The 22,549-nt window shown below is 44.9% G+C and overlaps 1 protein-coding gene across 1 annotated transcript in view; it reads left to right on the forward strand.

Annotated features, from left to right (window-relative positions):
• Positions 1-22,549, forward strand: part of DNAH12 (dynein axonemal heavy chain 12) — an 81,889-nt gene that overhangs the window by 11,361 nt on the left and 47,979 nt on the right. Inside the window, exons 13-34 of the mRNA XM_078872283.1 lie at positions 739-917; positions 1,715-1,850; positions 2,206-2,331; positions 3,173-3,307; positions 3,693-3,886; positions 4,500-4,755; positions 5,180-5,365; positions 5,994-6,194; positions 7,233-7,427; positions 9,171-9,292; positions 10,129-10,411; positions 11,517-11,636; positions 12,952-13,108; positions 13,284-13,456; positions 13,852-14,004; positions 14,629-14,868; positions 15,592-15,837; positions 16,330-16,449; positions 17,671-17,780; positions 18,704-18,887; positions 19,628-19,768; positions 21,115-21,198. Of these exons, the coding sequence (XP_078728409.1) occupies positions 739-917; positions 1,715-1,850; positions 2,206-2,331; positions 3,173-3,307; positions 3,693-3,886; positions 4,500-4,755; positions 5,180-5,365; positions 5,994-6,194; positions 7,233-7,427; positions 9,171-9,292; positions 10,129-10,411; positions 11,517-11,636; positions 12,952-13,108; positions 13,284-13,456; positions 13,852-14,004; positions 14,629-14,868; positions 15,592-15,837; positions 16,330-16,449; positions 17,671-17,780; positions 18,704-18,887; positions 19,628-19,768; positions 21,115-21,198 (3,741 nt within the window). The remainder of the gene's footprint in view (positions 1-738; positions 918-1,714; positions 1,851-2,205; positions 2,332-3,172; positions 3,308-3,692; positions 3,887-4,499; positions 4,756-5,179; positions 5,366-5,993; positions 6,195-7,232; positions 7,428-9,170; positions 9,293-10,128; positions 10,412-11,516; positions 11,637-12,951; positions 13,109-13,283; positions 13,457-13,851; positions 14,005-14,628; positions 14,869-15,591; positions 15,838-16,329; positions 16,450-17,670; positions 17,781-18,703; positions 18,888-19,627; positions 19,769-21,114; positions 21,199-22,549) is intronic.

Raw genomic sequence — 22,549 nt, forward strand, 5'->3', positions numbered from 1 at the left:
TAATTGAAACTTGTTGCTATGTATGTATATCAGATATATAAACACGTAGCATTAAATAAATATCTGCTTCGAAAAGGCATCTACCTCGCATACCCATACAATACCTTAAAGCAACATGTGACCTTAAGACCAAATAGCTCTTATTGTATAGAGCCATAGCTGGGCATTGTGTGCTGTGTGTTGCCTGGCATGGGTTTAAATCTTCATGAATGAACTTATAAAATGACTTTAAAGTGTGCCGCCACAGTTCTATCATGACGGAGTAACATGTTGCATTAATATGTCACTGCAGAAAATCTATTTAAAGCGTTTTCTTCTCATTAACAAAGTTTCTAAATTATATTAAACATCCTGGAACACACAACGTATGGGCATATCTACACAAAAATAACAACTTTTTCTGTAATTCTTTTAAATGGGTAAATGTGTGCTGTTGGTATGCAGTGGAGTGGTGGATGGATAGCACAGCAGGCGAATGCTCCACCATTGTCAGATCACTGGGCCAGTATCGCTATGAATCCCAGGCTACATAGAGTTAAACCACGGACTCAAGCTTTTAGAGTTTGATGGTCTTGGCCTCAGTCGATCATTGAGTATAAGGAGTGCCGGTGGAAGAGGCAAAGGGAGGCAACATGGTGATGGTGAGATGAATATTGAATGCTAGTAGACAAGAATGGATCATCAATAAGGCAGTTAGTACCCTAATCCTCACCCAATCTTCTGTTGCCGTGAGTGCAGCTGGTGGAAGAGTTCCGGGCGCTGGTGCGTGAACTACAGGGCTTGCCCTCGGTGCTGCACTTCCCCATGGTGCGGCTAGCGTGCAGTGAGCTCAAGCAGGGCCTGATGGACAAGGCGCGTGGCTTCATCAACCTGCTGCTGGATAAGCTACTCAACCAGCACCGCGCCCAGAACGCAATGTATGGGCCCCAAAGACAAAGCTCTCCTATATAGCCTGAACAGACTTTTGGGGCAAGTGCTGTTAGCGAGCATCTTTGAAGGCACATAAGGGAGTGGGTGGTCAGCTTCACGCCCAGCCACATTTGTCTCCCAAGTTGCGATGTTTATACACCGCACCAGGTACTCATTTGAGGCTGAGTCGATCTACGAGAGGAAAATGACCGATTCAGATAATCATCACTGGTGTTGGCCATGAATGGCCAACTCACACATACTTTCTATGAAAGGTTGTATGTCCTGGGCTGCCCTATACAATATTAATATAATATGCAATTAATTATATAATATATTTTACGTAATTAAGGGGAGGAGTGTAGTGGTTAGCAAATCACGCGATGAACCCAGCGACCTTAGTTCTATTTTTAGTCACGGATAATATCAGTGGTGAGGGATATCTCCACCAGTCCTGGACTCTCCTGCCTTCATCAACCCACACCCACCAGTGTATGAAGTTTGTATTTGTCAAATAACCCCCATGACAAACAAGATATGGGGAGACCCTCATCTGGCAGTGGTTTGTATGTTCATGTACATATTTGTTCTTGTATTTGGAAATAAAGTCTTGTTTACCAAGGACTTTTCCTTTCAACCAAACTTACCTGCATATAAAAAGGTTAAATGGTGTATGGATATCAGAGTGATAGGCAAGTATCATCAATGTGCCCAGAAAAACCCCTGTCAGCAGTGGCCTTATTCGTGAATGCGAGGGTGGCGCTATTGTTTGCTGAGAAGTGGTGTGTGGGTTTCTCTTGTGCAGGATTTGCCAGGAGTTTGAGGTAATGCGGCAGCGCTGCCTCAAAGTGCCGGAGAACAGCGAGGAGATGATTGAGCTGGGCTCCTACGTGGACAACGCTCGCAGCAACGGCATTGCGGACCTCAACAACAAGATTCAGGTGAATTGCAGCACTCGATCTTAGAGAGTGATGCATTACTATCCACACACTACCATAGCCCGGTCATCCTAAATTGTGACGTCCTTTTCAATGTGTGACCAGATGAACCTTTCTGAGGATGTACCCGGTGATCGATTTTTAACCGTTTTAAACGGGAATGTGTCAACATCTTGGTTAGTTTGCAAACAACAACATATATGGAATAAGTTACAATGATTTATTTCGAATGTTTATGGCAGCTTTGTCCTCATGGGCCTTAAAGCACCACCATTCAATAATTATTAATTGTGCACAGTTCTAATTCTACTGCTACTGCAAAGTAACCCCGTATGCATCTGACTGTCGTGCGGTCCAGGAGTGCTACAGGCGGATGTCGTTCCTTCTTGATGTCCACATCCTGTCGCCAGAGGACATCGCCTTCAACTCCCAAGTGCTGTGCTGGCCCCGTGAGATCGCCCCTGCGTTTGACCGTAATGAGGAGGTAAGTTATTTTCTTCAGCAAGCGCGGTTTGTCTGAAGGGCTGCGATACAGAAATAACAACAAGAACAACAACCGCCATTCGCCACCGAGGGGCAGTGATGTCCCCATGGCGCTTGTGCCATGCTAGGTGTACTTTGAGCCCACGTGGCAGGAGGTCACGGAACAGACCCAGGTGACATAGGTTGACTGACTGAGAGAACAGGCACAAAACACACATGGGCACATTCTTAGTGTTATAGTGGTGGGGATCTATCATAATTATGATCTCCAATGTGCGTGAACCTGCTGTTGCAGTTACAATGTTACATTATTGCTGCCGAAATGTAAAGTATTAAAGTGATGTCAAGAAAAGAGTGCTGCTGTATTGACTGCGAAGTGTGGTCGCGGATGCCTTTAATTTGGTGCGTGGGAGGTGGGGTTGGTGGATCACACATAAATCATGAGCTATGAAATGTTCATCTGCTGGGCTGTGATGTGGCCAGGGCATGACAGAATAGTCAGTCAGCTAATAACTCATCTGTTTGGACCTTTGTTATCCTGTCCTTGGTGTGGGTTTTCTCTGTTCACTGAAGCAACATATGTTTCTACCCTCTACTTCTATGCTCCCATGAATACGCTCCCCACCTCCACCAACCCGCATTAACGAGCATGGTGAAGTATGATAAAATAACCCCTAAAACCTGCATGGTGCGGGGAGGCCCTCGTACAGCAGGGGATTGGCAAATAGGGCTGTACATGCACATGATACTTTTGTCCTTTGATATAAAATGTTTTCCTGTTGCTCTGTGTAGCAAGGAATTTACTGCTGTCCCAATTGACGTTGGAATGTCACTGTGTGCAGCTGATGGAGGTGGCTCAACGCAAGGGCGAGTCGGAGCTGTTGGCTCGCAGGGAGCGCCTCCTGCTGGAGCTGGACAAGCTGTCACGGCGCGTCGACGGATTTGCCGAGTGCAGCGAGCTGGACATGATTGCACAGGTTCGGGTTCATCGCGGGGCTGGACGCATGCTCGCTTGCTCAGCTGCTGTCACCGCCGCCCCCTGTGCATCTCTCTGGTCGCGTGGTGCCGCGGTTGGACCGCCCAACTCACAGAATGGTCACGAGATCGAATTGGCCTATTTTTTTTGGGGGGTTGATAAATGAGTACCACTCTGAACCGGTGCTGGGCCTCCCCTGGGTCGACTCAGCCTAAAATGAGTACCGGGTGCAGTGCGTAAACATTGCCACTAGAGAGACAAAGGGTGTGGTGCTGGCCACCCACCCTCACGTGTGCCCTGCGGGCTTTCATAGGTGCTCGCTAACAGCTCTTTCCCCATCAGTCTGATTAAGCTATATGGGGATCTTTGTCTTTTGATGCGTGCAGTATGTCAGCGACATGAGGATGATCAGCAAGCGGCTGCAGGACGCTGACGACACCATTACATTTATTAACAAGGAGGAGGTTCTCTACAAGTGGGAGCTGACTTCCTACCCAGAGGTGGATGCCATCAGGACGAAGCTCGACCCCTTCCAGAAGCTTTTTACCCTCATACTGCGCTGGCAGCGAGCGGAGAAAAAGTGAGATGTCAGCCGGGTTCATGAGGCACATTCTTGGCATTTGACACACAACAGTGGTAATTTTATATTCATTAATTTATGCTCGCACAATACACACTTGATGTGGTGGTGCTCACCTGTGGTTCAACAAAAAGTAATGGCTGGTTGTGTTGCAGTTAGAGCCCAGAACTTGCAATCAGGAGGTTATGAGTTCAAATCCTGCTCTGTGATCGACTCAGTCCATCCTCTCTCTGGTGTGAATATAATTAGCACCAGCTGGTGAGCGGTCACGAGTGGTTTTCTCATGGTGTGGATTGTCCCTGCAATAGGAATATGGAATGTTACCTGTGCTGAACATGAGGATGAGCAATGCCCCATGCTCATTTCACAGTCATTATTGACTTGCAGCCAAGTGGTACTAATTGTGTCTACCCTAAAGGGATGATTGTTAACAGAAGTGCCATCCGTCTCATACTATTCAATCAGTGGGGTATCTCTAATCGAATCATCCTGTGTATATACATATTAGCAAATTCCAGAGATTTATCTTGACTCTTCTGGGTTTCATTCAACACATCCAGAAGGGCTGGCAAGTGCATCTCACGCTTGTGTCGTCGCCTATTTCCCCACACAGGTGGATGGACGGCTCGTTCCTTGAGCTCAATGGTGAGACGATGGCCACGGAGTTGGAGGAGTTCTTTCGAGAGATGTACAAGCACCTCAAGTTCTTCCAGCAGCGGCAAAAGAAGGCAGAGCAGGAGCGCCAGCGAGACGCCCCGCGCAAAAAGCGCGGGGACAGTGCCGGGGCCGAGATCGAGGAAGCTCAGGAGCAGTCCGATCCGTCCGTGCAGATGTGTAGCAACGTGCTGGGGCATGTCAAGGAGTTTAAGGTGCCTGTGGGGCTCGGGGGGGGGAGGCTGGTGGCTTAGGCTGGAGTTAACAAGTGCAGCTTTATTAAGCGCTACAGCCGAGACACGGCAAAGCGGTGCCGCGTTTGCCGCATGTTGCAGATGTGTGTGGTTCGAGACCAGCAGTCGGCCTCTTGAATGCTAATACCGTGGTGATGCGCAGCTCTGGACAACCATTTTTTATTTCTCACAAATTACCACTCTGTTTGCTCACTCTATTGAGGGAAGGGGGGCTGAGTCAACCCCTGGCCATAAATTGCAGCCTTCCGATAGCAAGTCGAGCGCTTTGTCACAACAGCCCCACCTGGCTGGCCTAAGTTACACTGACGCGCATTACGTATGTTTTGCTATTTATTGTGAATAAATGTTTGTAATTGTGCATTGTCGTGCCCACACACGCTTGCAGGAACACACCCCCTTGGTGTCTGTCCTGTGCAACCCGGGCATCAGGGATCGGCACTGGGTTCAGATGTCAGAGGTCGTGGAAAACGACATCACCCCCGATTCGGGTACCACCCTGCGCAAGGTCCTCAAGCAGAACTTGATCCCTTACCTCGACAAGTTTGAGCAAATCAGCGCGGCAGCGAGTAAGGTAAAGCATCCAGCGTTGCCACACAGAGTCACCTAAGCGGTGCTCGCCCAGTGGTCTCATACGCTATTATTAGCCCCTAGAGGTGCAATTTCATGGTGACAAGATGGGTGTTTGAGACTTGCTCAATGTCTGGTACTGTCTTGGTAAGAAATTTGAACACAACAACTAGAAAATAAAAATGGCCTTTGAACATATTTGCACGCAGAATATGCTTAGAATATTATGACAGTATAGGATAGGCAACATAGAGGTTTGAAATATAATTTGACAATAATATGTTATAGATCTAATCAGGAAGAGGAAGGTATGATGAAGATGGGCAGATTATAGAATCTGGCATTTCATTGGCACCCATGGGTTGGCATGTTAGGGGAATACCTAAAGCCAGATGTTGATGTTGTTTCTCAAAGGATCTAGCAAGAAGAAGCGATGACAAAGTTTGGTAGTATCACTGGCATTGCCTATTATGGGCTCTTAAGTTTGATCCACTTGGCCACCTCATAAACACTTAAGACATTCTGTCATACCAATTGTGCATCCTCATGTCTCTCTCGGTCTCTCAGTATTGAGGTAGAAGGGATGCTGATTTTAATTCTGTTGACCTGAACATGTGTGTGTGTGATGGTAGGAATACTCCCTGGAGAAGGCGCTGCACACAATGGTGGAGATATGGGACAGCGTTGCGTTCACCACGCTGCAGTACCGCGAGACCGGTGTCTGCATCCTCTCGTCGGTCGACGAGATTCAGAGCACACTCGACGATCAGATCGTCAAGACACAGACCATGCGCGGCTCGGCCTTCATCAAGCCCTTTGAGAAGGAGATCAAGGCAAGTTTCTACACAGAAAGAGTCAAGCGGAACAGCGATATATGAATGCTTATTCACCTGGTGTGGTGGTGGGAACAGCTCAAATGACTATTGGATGGGCTGGATTTTGATGGACTACATGAACGGCTTTGCAAGGGTTGGAGCGGTCAATTGCGTTCAGAGTACTACTGCGTAGATTGTCGTGGTTATGCTGTCAAGCGTTTTGATCTGTTTTCGGGTTGTATTTGGGTTTTTATGTTGTACAGCTCCCTGCACTTGGAGCGGGAGCGAAATGTTAGACATCATGCTGACATGACTTGACCCGATGTATATCAGAGTTCGTGCTGTCAAGAGCTGTGTTTTACCGAGCTTTTACTCTATAAAGCTACAAATGTATGGACATGAGGACAAATGTGCCTCCTCTGACCAATCCACCCAGAATGCACCTTATCTCAAGATAAGCACAATTGAGCCTGGATAGTGCTTGCATGGGCGACTACTATGCACAACCGGTTGTTATAGGCTACATGGCTACGTGGTTGGCAGAAGGGGGTAGTGCAGAAAAATCAATTTTTGTACTGCACGTCTATGCTCCCACATCAATGATCCCTGCCTTTACCAACGCGCACTGACCAACGTGGTGAATCATTGTCAAATAATCACCATGATCCACACGATATGGGGAAGTCCTCATTCGGCAGTGGATTGACAAAGGGCTGTACATGCACATATACATACAAACGTACAAATATTAAATATATATTGATACATTTCCAGTACTCATACATACAAACACATGTCCTTGTATATATACATGCATATAAATACAAATATGCATTATAACAACAGCCCCCATTCGCCAACTAAGTGCCGGTGACATCACCACAGCGCTTGTGCCAGGCTAGATGCACTTTGAGCCCATGCTAAGTGTTGAAGGCTCGCTTCTAAGAGGTCACGGAACAGACCCAGGTCTTAAATATGCATGACACAGCAACAATCCGTGCATGCACACGCACATCCGTAGTGATGCAGTTGCCTCTCACCTTTGTCGACATGTAGGCGTGGGAGGAGCGCCTCGTCCGCATACAGGAGACGCTCGACGAGTGGCTCAAGGTGCAGGCGCAGTGGCTCTACCTGGAGCCCATCTTCTCGTCGCAGGACATCATGCAGCAGATGCCCGAGGAAGGCCGCCTCTTCCAGACAGTCGATCGCAACTGGAGAGAGGTCATGAAGTTCTGCAGCAGAGACCCGAAGGTATGGGGCCTTGATATGGCCAGTGCCTGAAATATTCATCATCATTGTCATGATGCCTCAAATGTTCGTCAACGATGCAGGGGCGGTTTCTTCATTAGGGCGATTGGGCGACGCACCACCAATGTCATTCAACCACAGAGTCACGCTAGCCATCATTGTGCCTCTGGATATAGTCCAATCAGCGTCATGTCACGTTCTGTGGAGTACCGCCTCTTTTTGGGCGATTTCACTCCGGCTGAGAATCGCCCCGAGTGGCCCCATAGACTTACATTCAAAGATGTTTTTTTTCGAACGGGGGCGCTGCAATGCATTCTCTATGGCTTCCGGGAGGGCTCGCCCTAACGTGCTTACGTCATCATACGTGCTTACGTCATCATACGTAAGCACGTTGCATCCAACAATATTATTTGTTGCCACCTAGTGGAATCTTTAATAAAAGAAACTTGAGTGGATTGTATATTAATAGTGAGTATAGAAACAAACAAGATGTATTGTAAGAGTCACTTTATTTTTCATTAATATTAAAGAAGTGAAGTTGCCTTTACATGCTTAAGCTGTTAATTTATCCATTGCATGGGTGGACGTTATCCTTATCAATCATCCAGACATTTGCCCCTCCTGAGAGATTTTGCAGGAGCCGCCACTGCAACGATGTATTTATCAGTTATAAGGTCATGTTAGTTGTGAAGATGGTGAGTTTTGGTTTGTGCTATTGCACCGCGTGAGTTTTCATATTGTTAATGGGTTGGTTGACAAAACACTGACACGGCATCTCTGAGATGCTGAGTTGTAATCGTCTACATCATTATCAGTAGTGGCACCAGCATCATTTTCACGAATATTCTAAATGGTCATTGTATGTTATGAAATGTTCAACTTTCTGGGTTATGAGGGGTTTCTTAACCATCTATGTGGATTTTGAATATTGTCCCCTCACATATGTGGGTTTTACCAATGTTTTCTGGATTCATTCCACATGTGAAACATGCTTAGAAAATTCATTGGCTGCACATTCTAATGCAAGGTCCTCATGCAAAAGTCTTGAGACTCAGTGAGGCTTTCATTAAAAAAATCACTTTATGAGCTTATTTCCATGAACGTTCAAATTAAAATCAGGGATTGATGCAGCCTAATGTTGACTATACCCCACTATTCTGGTGTGGTATAGTCATCATTAGCACTGGGCAGTAAAGGCAGTCAAGTAAGCATGGCGATAATCCCACTACCCTGTTATGTATATTTGCAGCCATAATACATGCTCGCAAACAATATTTGTCCTGACCACTTGTAAGGCTCGATTGTGCTCTTTGTGCAACTTCCCTGTACTGTCCACACTATGAAGCTCATTAGTTTTCCGTAAATTAAATTTCCCCAACTGTCTATAACACGAAACAGTACTCACTAACATCACTTCCCATCTATTTCTATTGTCTATTTGAGGGATGTACCCACTAACACCAATTACATCCACTTTGGTGGTACTGTTAATACAGTGCATTACTCACAATTGGAAGACTGAACGTTCAAGCCCCAATAGAGATTAATTCAACTCATCATCTCTCTGGAGTCAATAAAGTGATTATTGCTTTGTGGGCAGTCAGCAGTGGTTGTCCTTAGTAGACACTGGCCACATCATGGGAATGTAGAATTTCCACCTCAACCTCCAAGGCAATCATAATGAAAACGTGACCCAGTTTTCTCAGCACCAGGTGGCTCAATGAGTCTTACTTGTGTTCCTTACAGGTGCTGGCTGCCACCTCCATGACGGGCCTCCTAGACAAGCTGCAGAACTGCAATGGCCTCCTGGATAAAATCATGAAGGGCCTCAATGCCTACCTGGAGAAGAAACGACTCTTTTTCCCAAGGTGCACACGTACACACATACATGGTTGGGATTTACTGGCTACCTCTCAGACCCCAGTGGGTTTTACAGTATCACGTAACATGATGATCTCCGTGTCATGTACCTACTCTTTCTTCATTAGAGCACTGGATTTTATGTCTGCACTATCATGATTGGCCTCTACACCCAGACACAGACATTATTATTAGTGATTGAAGTCTATAGAAGAGCTGATGCTACAACAAAGAGTGAATGTTTGTTTCACATCGTCTTGTTCATGTGTTATATGAAATATATACAAATTAGAAAAAAATCTAGAGAATATGGAGATAAAATATACTCACTGAACCTGGATTACCATGTGTTTTAAGAAGAAAAAAAGAGAATGCACTTTTCAAAGGAAAATGAAATGATTGAGTGGTTTGATATAACAGGCAAAATGCTGATATATATGTCATCTTTGCGAATTTCCCCATTGTTGGTGATGGAGACATTGCCACATTTTCCACAATAATTGGATTTAAAGGAATAACTTTTTCGAGGTGGTCACGAGAGATTTGGAACAGTGTACCAAACACATTGCTTCTCAATGGCACAGTGTTAAAACAACCCCACACTTTTCCTTGATAGGCTTTCTATGTGAAGCCACTGATATTTCTATGGGTGGTTGTTATCAATGATACCGGAATTCTTCGAATAGAAGTTCGGAGAATTGGGTTCACTGGGAGGAACATTTGTTTCCCCGGTGTGAGCCGGGCACTGACACGTGGCATGACGTGAACGCTGATCCATTGCCACCCATTGCTGTGACGTTTACATCACACCACGTGACACAATTGTGTTTATTACTACTTGCAGATTCTTCTTCTTGTCAAACGACGAGATGCTGGAGATCCTGTCGGAGACGAAGGACCCGCTGCGCGTGCAGCCGCACCTCAAGAAGTGCTTTGAGGGCATCGCACGCCTCGGGTTCCTGCCCAACCTGGACATCGGCGCCATGTTCAGCAGCGAGGGCGAGCGCGTCGAGCTGGTGGAGCGCGTGTCCACCAGTGAGGCGCGTGGCGCCGTGGAGAAGTGGCTGCTGCAGGTGGAAGATGTGATGCTGCGCAGCGTGCGTGACGTCATTGTCCGCGCGCGCACGGTAACGATCGACGCCCGCCGAGCGATGCCCGTGTTTGTGTGCGCGTGTATGTATGTTGGGGAGCGGTAAGCTACGAACCCGGCGAGTTGAGTCCGATTCCCACTCACGGCCAACACCAGTGACGATTATCTGAACCGGTTCTGGAACTCCCCTGGGTCAACTCAGCCTCAAATGAGTACCTGGTGCGGTGTGTAAACATCGCCACTGGGTAGGCAAAGGTGGTCAAGCGTGGTGCTGGCCACCCACCCCCTCATGTAGTGTACTGGCCTTCATAGGTGCTCGCTAACAGCACTTGCCCCAACAGTCGGTTAAGGTTATAGGGGAGATATTTACCTTTGTATGTATGTATATTGAACTTCTTTTCATAGCGTACGTAGTCAAAGTGCTGCATCGCAAGTAACAATGCATTGCTTCAACTAGAAGGTTGTGTGGTTTGAGTCTGATTTACGAGAGATCGAAGTAACAACAATTAAACAGCTGATTAGGCTTAATTTGAAAAGAATACCGTTTGATTTATATGGCCCTGCGAAGGTCAAAGTGGTGGGTTCAAAGATTCTCAGAAGGTCGAAGTGGCAATTTAAATAACACAGATGTCACAGTTTTTTTTTTATTATAATGCATCCTCATGCTCAGGATACATAAATGGAATTGTGCATGTAAGATTAATTAATTTCCAGTGTATATACTATGCTTTAACGTGATTCGGTTGTCGTATCCCTGAAGCTGCTTAAGGGTGAACATGCATGACAATGAATTGTCACCCTGAATGTTGACAATTCAAGACACAGTCTGGTACACTGATCAGGACATGACCAGATATTGATTAGGTCGTATTCTGATCCATGCTTTGTCATTTGTATCTTCTGATTTAATTCCTATCCGAACTGATCATGTACCAAATACAGGCACTGGTAATCCCATGTTGTGTGGTTTATACATGTCTGTAATATACCACTTTTGAAGCATGGTTGTAGATGACTGAATAATTAATTGATGGACCAATTTACGAAATGAATGAAGTGGTTTATGAATGATCTTGCAATCTTCTCCGTTGTCTTTACCATCGTGTGTGCTAATTAAACCATTACCCTGACTCCTGATACAGGCATACGCCAACACCGAAAGAAAAGACTGGGTCCGCGAGTGGCCAGGCCAAGTGGTCATCTGTGTCTCCCAGATGTTCTGGACAACGGAAGTGCATGAAGCCATCAAGGATGGCCCGCAGGTGATTAACACCAAAGTCATCTCGCTTATCATAAAAATGACAAGTTGAAGTCAAAGTGTCCCCCTGCTGAAATCAGCATTAGGGGGGCAGCATTCATCGTAATTGGCAGCCCCAAGACATTGATACAATTCTATATTTCCATGGCAGGAGCTAGTATTTCCATAAGTCTACTACTGTTGATGTCTCACAAAGTTGTAGCTAAGTAGTCAGTCAGCTAGCTGCTTCCGAGAAGAGGGTTTGCATGTATATTTCTCATAGCCACTTGCTATTTTTTTATAGGCAGTTCTGATGATGTGTGGTGTGTTGGTTAGCGCACCGTGTTGCAATCCTGGTGACTCAGCCCGACTCCTGGTTGAGATACACAGCATCAATTACAACTGTATCCTGGCCTGGTTTGAACCTCTCCTAAAGTAAATTCCTGGTGTGGTATGGTCATACTTAACACTGGGGAGATAAAGACAGTCAAGAAAGCCCAATGGTCGCCTCACTGCCCTCTTGGGTACAGTATTGGCCATAATGGGTGCTCACGAACAGCATTTGCCCCAAAGGTTTGTAAGGCTACATGGTGGTCATTTAGCATTGCCTCTACTGTCTTCATTATAAAGCTAAATGTTTTTATTTTCCCGAGCAGCACTTGCCCAAACATTGTATGATGTTAAATGGTGCTCACTAACAGCACTTTAAATCCTTTTGGGTGGCACTGTAAATAGAGGACATCACTCACAATTGGAAGATTAAGATTTCATATTCCGTTATCTATTTGGGATAAATAAAATATGCCCTACTTTAATGGAAGTTAATAGCAGTTAAATCTTGACTTAAAGTTGTCGTGACTGCAGGAATTCATACTCTTTGGGTCTTTCGGTAAAGTCACGTAGATATAAAAAAAATCTAAAAAATCATGATGCTTCGATCGCAACACAAGAAATCGTTCTTAGGTAAATAAATATAGCATATATTAAAAAATATAGCATATATTAAAAAATATAGCATATTTAAAAAAATATAGCATATATTTTTTTAATCGTCCTCAGGTATAGCATATATTTTTTTACCTGAGGACGATTGCTTGTGTTGCGATTGAAACGTCGTGATTTTTTAAAATTATTTTTATATCTACGTGACTTTACCGAAAGACCCAAAGCGTATTAATAGCAGTTGTCCTCTGGAGAGAATGGTCCCTGCCATGGGAATGTGGAATTTCCATCACTGGCTTAGAACCACTAGTGGGGATAACATCTCATATTCACATATCAGCACGGGCATGGTACGACGAGGCTGAACGAGGTGTCCGTGTGTCGGTCTCTGTGAGCAGGGCCTGCGCGGATACAGCGAGCGGCTGCAGGATCAGCTGAAGGACATCGTGGAGCTCGTGAGAGGAGACCTCTCCAAGCAGACGCGTGTCACGCTGGGCGCCCTGGTGACGATCGACGTGCATGCGCGCGACGTCGTGTTAGACATGATTGACAAAGGTGCGAATAAATTACTCTATCGTGGGTGATTAGTTAAGGTTAACGGGTCGACAAGGTGAATTCCACCGATGCCACGACACCTTGACATGGCTTCCTGCTGCTTGATCTTAGCTAGTTTCTGGCAAACATAGCCCTAATTAGTTTTTTCTTCATCCCAACACCACTTGTCTCGCAGGGGTGTCGAATGAGACCGACTTTCAGTGGTTAGCACAACTGCGTTACTACTGGGAGAGTGAGCAGGTGCGCGTACGCATCGTCAACTGTAACGTGAAGTACGCCTACGAATACCTGGGGAACTCGCCTCGCCTCGTCATCACGCCGCTCACCGACCGCTGCTACCGCACCCTGGTGAGACACAGCACTGCAGGCACTCAGCCACAAGCTGGTTGATGAGATGAGACAAAGGTGCAACCCCACAATCACTGCTGGTGGAAGGCCCTTAACTAGAGGGAGCTCTAGAGAGTCCCTGTCGATACTAAATTGGTCTTCTTTTCCATACTGGCCAGACATATTTTAAAGCACTTTTTGTTTATATTTATATTTTATAGGGTGTTTAAATTGTCAGATGTAAAGCAGAATATGTAACCCAAAGATGCATACATAGACTGTGTGTCCTGGACTGTTGAGTGTGAATTTCATTCATGGGAAAGACGATACATTGCATCTGATAGTAGCAGCATGTGGCCATTCTTTTGATTGTGTGAGTGTTCATGTGTCCGTGTATGTGCCGTGTTACCCTGTAGGTTGGCGCATTCTATCTGAACCTAGGAGGAGCCCCAGAGGGTCCGGCCGGCACTGGCAAAACGGAGACCACGAAGGACTTGGCTAAGGCTCTGGCCGTGCAGTGTGTGGTGTTCAACTGCTCCGATGGGCTCGACTACCTGGCCATGAGCAAGGTGCCTCTCTCTGCCGATGGACGGATTAAAGAATACACAGTTCCAAACACAATTAACGCTATTCTATTGCATTAAACAATATAGCCAAGCGGTGGTGAAGCACACCTTTAATCCTGCACTGTGGATGTGAGGGTTGGTGGATCACACATATGTTGTGCAACTCTCTTCCTGTGGGCATCGAGGTACCATACCCTGGCTTTACATCTGTATGGGATAGAGGGTTGCCCTCTCGCACATATGGGTTTTCTCCGGGTGCTCTGGTTTCCTCCCACATGTAAACACTCATTAATTGGCCAATAACACCTTAATATATAGAGGACCGCAGCACTTGGGGGAGGAATTTAGCACCGTTTCACCACCTAGCTGCCTTTTCCACTTGCCTGTGGTACCTCGTATCTTTGAGCTTGTCTTCTTCTCTTTGAGAGCGAGCGAATATCGTGCGGTGCATAACAAGTTGAAATTATTATTAATATTAATCCATGGTAATTATGCAGTTAAAATCTGTTTGCAGGATTCCCACTGTGAATTGCGTGCTCTGACTAGAGTGCTGTCTGTATAGACTATTTAAAGCAGCGGGATTGAACGTGGGATGGCCCGGATGTGTGTAATCACTGTCCACCACAGTTCTTCAAGGGCCTGGCATCTTCGGGCGCATGGGCCTGCTTTGACGAGTTCAACCGCATCGAGCTGGAGGTGCTGTCCGTGGTGGCGCAGCAGATTTTGTGCATCCAGCGCGCCATCCAGACCAAGATGGTGACCTTCGCCTTTGAGGGCACGGAGCTGGTGCTCAACCCCAACTGCTTTGTGGCTATAACCATGAACCCAGGCTACGCTGGCCGTTCGGAGCTGCCTGACAACCTTAAGGTAGCTGACCTCTAAAGTAATTTGTCAACATGTCTTCGTTCTCAGACAAGCTCTTCCCTGCTGGTGGTGCTGAGCCAGTTACGAAGGCTTGTATTCTCATAGCGCAATCACGACCAACGTCCAATAGATTAGTAAATGACAGAGAGATACTGGACTGTGTTGACTACTGAATGGGATTTGGACTTAATGGTTGTCTTATGTAGATACTTGTGTCCACTATATCAATATGTAATTTACACCATTAAGTTCAAGGTCACCATGTTGAACAGTACTGCACTGCACTCGTTTGAAGAGAAAGTGGTTGAACTTTGGAAGCTGCGCATAGGTTTAGCAATTAGACTACAACACGATGTGGATAGTGTTCGACTCACAATTTGAAACTTATGAGTCGATATCTCATTCTGGCGTTGACTCCTCCCATCATCCCTCGGAGGTCAATAGAATAGAACTTTCTAGAAAATCAACAGTGGTTGTCCTCTGGAAAGCCTGACCCTAACCATGGAAATGAAGAATATTGACAACTGCCCCAGAGCTGCCAATAGAGACAAGCACTGGCCACCTAGCAGCCCATTGGGATCCACTGACCCTTTCCTCAAACATGTTGGATTCCACGTTTTTATCTTCATGCCCGACGAAATACTTTTGTTTGAGTATTGAGCCTTCATTAGCAACACACTGCTGTGGTGAAGACGCTGATTCCCACCGCGACCCTCTCGCCACCAGGTGCTGTTCCGCACAGTGGCCATGATGGTGCCGAACTATGCTCTGATCGCGGAGATCTCGCTCTACTCGTACGGATTTCTCAACGCCAAGCCGCTGTCGGTGAAGATCGTCATGACGTACCGCTTGTGCTCGGAGCAGCTGTCCTCGCAGTTCCACTACGACTACGGCATGCGCGCGGTCAAGGCGGTGCTCATAGCGGCCGGCAACCTCAAGCTCAAGTTCCCGAACGAGAACGAGGACATCCTGGTGAGAGCTCGCTAGAATGAAGGTGCCCTTGCGGAATGTTCACGGGCGATGTGACCACAAACAATTGAGTAATACATTTTCACATTTATCTGAGCAATGCCCATCAATCGCAAAGTAGCAATTAAAAGTTGATTGTTTAGATAGGGTGGCGACATGGCCAAGTGGCAGCATGGTCGCCGCTCGTTGCTGAGGTTCATGGTTAAAATCAAGCGGCTGCTCTGATTAATATTGCATGTCTATTAACCATAACAATATGCTCCGTCTGCTTCACATGGAAGTTAAAGATCCCGTGACTTCATTTGCAAGAGTAGGTCACTGTGTGCTGGTGTCATTGTCCAAATATTGATAATTTGGAAAATCACCTGCACATTACTCATTTGGAAGATCGTTATTATTTCATCAGATGCTAACAGTTAAGATAAATTCTGCTGTAAGGGTGCCAGTCGATTATTTGCATTTGCAAGAGCCAAACTATCGTGCTGTGTCCTGCAGTTGCTGCGATCTATCAAGGATGTGAACGAGCCCAAGTTCCTGTCGCACGACATCCCACTCTTCAATGGCATCACGAGTGACCTCTTCCCTGGCATTACCCTTCCAGCTGCTGACTACACGGTACTGGACATATATTTCTTGTGTCAGAAGAACCATGAGGATTAATACGTCTAAATTGTCTCTTTTTTATTCAGCCAGATAGCACTTACCTCTAGTTGAACATCACTCCACACTAATTTTATTGTTAATGCTATAAAAATCAACCTATATTCGATTACCGTACATCTCTGATTGAATTTTCACCATATTCTTTATCCCACACTCATTATATTAATAATGATAATGAAGCTTATATTGACGAAACATTTGTATAAAAGTCACTCAAAGGTCTTCTAATATGCATGCCCTTTCCACATCTGCCAGTCAGATAGCTTTACCCAAATAGATAATTCAACCACTGACTGCAAATTCTTCTCATGAACCATGCTACAGTATGTTTGAAACTTCTTCATGAAAAGTAATATTTTGAGGCATAACCTAAACCAGTTATTTTCAGTTCATGAAAAAACTTGCAAGAGAAGATGGTTCCATAATGTTAGAACAAATTACACAAAGCGTTTTCATCAGTACCAGACACACAGGTTGACATGACTGCCAGTCGATGGACACTTTGTCACGTCTGAATTTAATTCTGTTATATCGCAAACCACTGTACGACAAATTAGTTTGCTGTTCAAGGGAGCATGGGGAAGTACTCACCTCGGGTTTACAGTCTTGAGGCAGCGGTGTAAATTTCACCTTCCTGTGGTGGGACAGCGATGTGGCTCAGCGGTAGCGTGCCCGCCGCTTCATGCAGGGCTTCACGGTTCGAATCCAGCGGCTGTGCTGATAATTACGATCGGTAATTATATTCATATTGTGCTCTATCTGCTTCAGGGGTCCACATTTTTAAAATTCGAAAATTACATCGCAAATTCTTCAATTGGCATGATACGTATCAAAGATCGCCCCCTCCTGACAGGCAATTTCCGCAGGTCACTCTGGAAAATGACACGATCCTGTTTTCTTGAGTTGGTTAAACAAAATTAACTGGAGGAGGAATTTACACCATCGGACAACCACTGTTGATTTCCCATACAGTGGTATAAACTTTATTATGGGCAGTTGAGAGCAGTGCATTGAAATACATTGTTATACTGCATTTCAATGTTCCCAAATCTGCTCTCCCTACCTTCACCAAACCACACTTACCAGCGTGGTGAAGTATGGTCAAATAATCCCCACGACCCACACTGCTTGGGGTCCTAATCTAGCTGCTGCTGCTGCTCTCATTGATTTCAGCTGTTCCTCGAGGCTGCAAGAGAGTGCTGCAGCCGGCACAACGTGCAGCCCGTCAAGGTGTTCCTGGAAAAACTCATCCAGACCTACGAGATGATGATCGTGCGGCATGGGTGAGTGACACCACAGTAACGATCCATGCGCACTCACACAGCAAGCCATGCTCATTCTTTAGCAGTGTGCATGACATGCAATACCTGATGACAATTGCAGTGTTGGGAGCTACGAATTGTATTGAAGATTTTGTATAATCCAGCCAAGTGTGTTCTTACTTAAATGTACATTAAGCAGTGCTCATCTGAAAAGACAGTCCCACGTTACTTGTGGAAATCACAGGACAGAAGTGTCCATTAAAGCACGAACTAATATTGACATGTTCAGGAGTAGTGTTATTCATGTGGCAGAGCACTTGCCTCATATTTGATAGTTCATGTGTTCAGATTTTTATCAGGAGTTAGCTCAACGCCATCATTCTTCTGTCCATCTTGAAATTTCACTATGTTAATCTATTTTTGTTCCTGGGTGCTAAGTGTTATTTTCTAATTGTTTATGCCTAAAAAGTATAGAAAATGGCTATTATTCCTCACAAACTTTGCTTTTGTGACCAGGACTTTATGTGAACGAAAGAGACAAATGCACACGTTTTCTCATTGAAAATAGGTGCATTTCAAAATATCACCATCCTGGTCACAAAAGCAAAGTTTGGGGGGAATAATAGCCATTTTCTGTACTTTTGAGGCATAAGCGATTAGGAAATAACACTTACTACTCAGGAACAATTTTTTTTGTTACACCATGAAATTACCCACAAATTACACACATAGCAAGCATTGCCCCTTGCTGGCAGACCAATGCTCATCGCCGAGCCAGGTATTGTCACCTTGCGCTGCACTGGGGACCGCTGACAACAGGGGGCTCTGCGCTCCGAAACACTTTGTTGTTTGACATATAGAGTGCAATATAAATGCAAGTTCATTCATTAATTCAATACATCGTGAGAGTTAGAATCAATTTTAAACGTTTCTGCTTTTCCTAGCTTCATGTTGGTGGGCGAGCCGTTTGCCGGCAAGACCAAGGTGCTGCAAGTGCTGGCGGACACGCTGACGCTGATGAGCGAGCGTGGCCAGGGTGGCGAGGAGCGTGTGCAGTTGCGCACCGTCAACCCCAAGGCCATCACCATGGGCCAGCTGTTTGGCCAGTTTGACCCCGTGTCACATGAGGTGACGCCGGCGCCCGCCTCTCCACATGCAAATTTCTCACCTTAACATCACTCGCCCCTCTCACTTCGTTTATGACCCTTGGGCTACACCCATTTCACACCTTTAAAACAGCCTGCATCAGCAGCTTTCCCGCTCTTTTTTCTCCTGATGCCAATTGCTTGTGTTGCGATTGAAACGTCGTAGTTTTTTGTAACAAAAAATTGTTCTACGTGACTTTACCGAAAGACCCAAAGAATATCAACTCCTGCAGTCACGAAAGCTTTAAGTCAAGATTTGTCTACTTACCCTTATGAATAGGCTTTAAACGATTTACCATATAACCGTTAAAAATGTATATAAGAATTGATTGTTTATCATTTGTGCAAATAATTCCAGTCGTAGGGTGAATGGTTACACAAATACTGCCTACCTCTCAATGCAATTCAAATATGTGGTCAACACTGCCTTCTATATTTGGGTTTCTCTTCACTGTTTTCTGTCCACCATTTGTGCCACCCTTCTGGACTGGTAACATGAGTTCCACTTTGTGAACAATGAACAGTGGTTGTCCGATGGAGAGACTCAGAATCATAATATTTCAGAATATTGATTTATACTGAAGACTGGCCCCCAACCTTTGGAATGGGATATTTCCAACAATGCTGCCACCAGAGATGGGTGATACCCCCACTGCTTGTTTTGACATAGTAACACTGTGACTTGGAGTGTTTGCGTTTACTTTCCACTCCTTGCCGTTGCAGTGGACAGACGGAATAGTGGCCAACACGTTCCGCGAGTTTGCGTCGTCAGACACGCCGGATCGCAAGTGGGTGGTGTTTGACGGTCCCATCGACACGCTGTGGATTGAGAGCATGAATACGGTGCTCGACGACAACAAGAAGGTAGTTGAAGTAGCGGTTGGGATCGGCCTAGTCTATCATATCTCAAGGTCTGATAAAATAAATACTTCTTTGTGGGTCGTCAACCGTGGTTATCCTTTGAAGAGAATGGCCCCAATCGTGTGATTGTGGAATTTGCACGATTGGCACATGGCCTCCAATGGACATGAACATCATATTGTTTCTCCGTTGCAAAAGCATACGTGTTCATTTGACCTTGAACAACATGGGGCCTTTCTTCCTTATGACGTCACCATATTTGACTGGTAGATTTGCAGCTGCTTGATTTAGTGGCCACTACGTTTTTGGCCTATGCACCAGTGATATCTGTGGGTAATTAATAAAAAAAAAGCTCAGGAAGAAAGTAGATGTTAAAAACCTTCACACACTGACAAGAGGAGATGATGCATAATGCATAATACTTTACTGGAATTATGCATTTGACAATGAGCTGCAATAATCACATGTTGATATAGCATTAGTTTCTCCTTCATTGTAAATATTCCACAATCTCCTTTGTAAGTGTGTCCCAATGTATGATAACATGACCAGGATGTGTTTATACAAATGCATAGTGAAAGGGATTGTTTGATCACTACATGGAATACTGTATTCGTTGCACTATGGGTCTTTCTTTCAGATTATTCTTACACAGTAAAATGCAACCACTTCTCTGTTTTTCTTCACTGAGTTTCATCGCCAAGGTTGAGCTTATTAAACAAATGGAATGGTGTATCCTGGGCAGCCACTCGCTTACAGTGGAGCAGCCATTCACAGTATGAGGCCCAAGAAGCTGAAATCAATGAAATACATTTCAGTTAATCAGGCTAACAGTTTTTTTTTGCTAAGGCCCATATATGCCATCTGACCCAAACAATAAATATATAACAAAAATAGCAAGATGTCTTAACAAACATAGCCACAATAAACATGGAATACATGGGTTTAATAAGATAACAAAGAACTGTCTGTTTTACCAAATAAAAATAATCTAACAATTGATCCATAAATATATAGGCCTTCTGGACTAATATTTTCCAGAAGCATCTAAGCAGGCATATGCTTTCACTTTGGTTTCTCATTAAGACTGTGGCATGTTAAACAAATGCTGAATAGTCACCTGCCTACAACACCAGGTTGCCTATAACACCAGGAATGTTTAATGCTTGTGAATATTCCCACGGTTTACACTGCCCTGCTCCACTTATTATCAACATTTTCACTTGTCAGAAGTTGTTATAATGTAAACAAACACCAAACCATTGATTTGTCAAAACTTTCAGTGACAGATGCACAATTCACGAGGCTTATGCAGTGACTGACGTAATTGTATGTGGTTGTGTCTGCAGCTGTGTCTCATGAGTGGAGAGATCATTCAGATGTCACAACCAATGAGCCTCATCTTTGAGGCCATGGACCTCTCGCAAGCCTCCGTAAGTCCATTTCCCACTCAACTTAAATCAAATAATATTCATTCATTCATTCATCACGCAACGTCAGCGAAGGACCGTTGCGCCAAACGTGTGACCCCTTGCGACAGCATTCTCATCGACTGTTTTTACTGTCATACACCGGAGTCTCGAGTGATTTGTTTGATCCACGTTTCACGGGGTGACCACAGGGGTGGCACCATTCTTTAGAGGGTGGCAGTCCACTTCAAACATCAACCGCCAACTGAAGTGCGCATATTGCTGGCGTTTCCGCATGAAGATGAGCAACGTGTCTACAAAGGGACAGCCGTGTCCCTCAAACTGAGCTCTCGATCGCGCGTAGACCTGTCCTAGATGCAATAGTGGCATTTCTGACAAAGTCGAACCATCAGACGCCAAGAAGAGCATTTGTATTTATAGACTTGATTTTCCAGTTACCATAGCTTGATTTTTTCCAATCTTTCGATTTAAAGCTTTCGTGACTGCAGGGATTCATCTTCTTGGTTCTTTCGGTAATGTCACGTAGAAGGGAAGTAATAAAATAATAAAAATAAAACATAATAAAATAAAATAATTCTCACGACGTTTCGGCTACAACGCAAGCAGCCGTATTCAGGTGAAGAATGAGACACTACCAAGCTAGGAGCTTATATATAAGCTGGGTTGGAGGTGGAAGAGCGCCTTAACAAAAATAATGTGCATATGAAGAGGAATTTAGCATATTCATGGGAAATGCGTAGGAGGTGGGTGGGGGGGTTTCATAGTCATATTATGCCCATGCATTATGCAGGATCAACAGCACCAAGGGGGGGTGCAGGGAGTAGCATTAACAAAGGAAAGGAATGTTAATAGTATGTAGCTGCAGTTACTAAACAACCACGTAGAAAACTAAAGTATAAACTACGTAAAAAAATGTTTTTGTTAAGGCGCTCTTCCACCTCCAACCCAGCTTATATATAAGCTCCTAGCTTGGTAGTGTCTCATTCTTCACCTGAAGACGGCTGCTTGCGTTGTAGCCGAAACGTCGTGAGAATTATTTTATTTTATTATGTTTTATTTTTATTATTTTATTACTTCCCTTCTACGTGACATTACCGAAAGAACCAAGAAGATTTTTCCAATCTGTTAAGTGAAAAACATTTTTGTTCAATATTTTTATGTCGACATAAAACCACATTACATTACAGCTCGGGCATGTATTTGTGTAATACTGCATTAGATTTAACATTACAGTTGTGTTTCTATATCTAGCTGGGTGGCACTGTATACAGAACTCCTTTGATTTCTGAGTGGGTGTTGACTCAGTCCATAAATCCTCAAGCCAGTAGTGGGAATTCTATATTCCCATCACACA

This window comes from Lampetra fluviatilis, chromosome 34 (genome assembly GCF_964198595.1).
Source record: "Lampetra fluviatilis chromosome 34, kcLamFluv1.1, whole genome shotgun sequence".
Lineage (NCBI taxonomy): Eukaryota > Metazoa > Chordata > Hyperoartia > Petromyzontiformes > Petromyzontidae > Lampetra > Lampetra fluviatilis.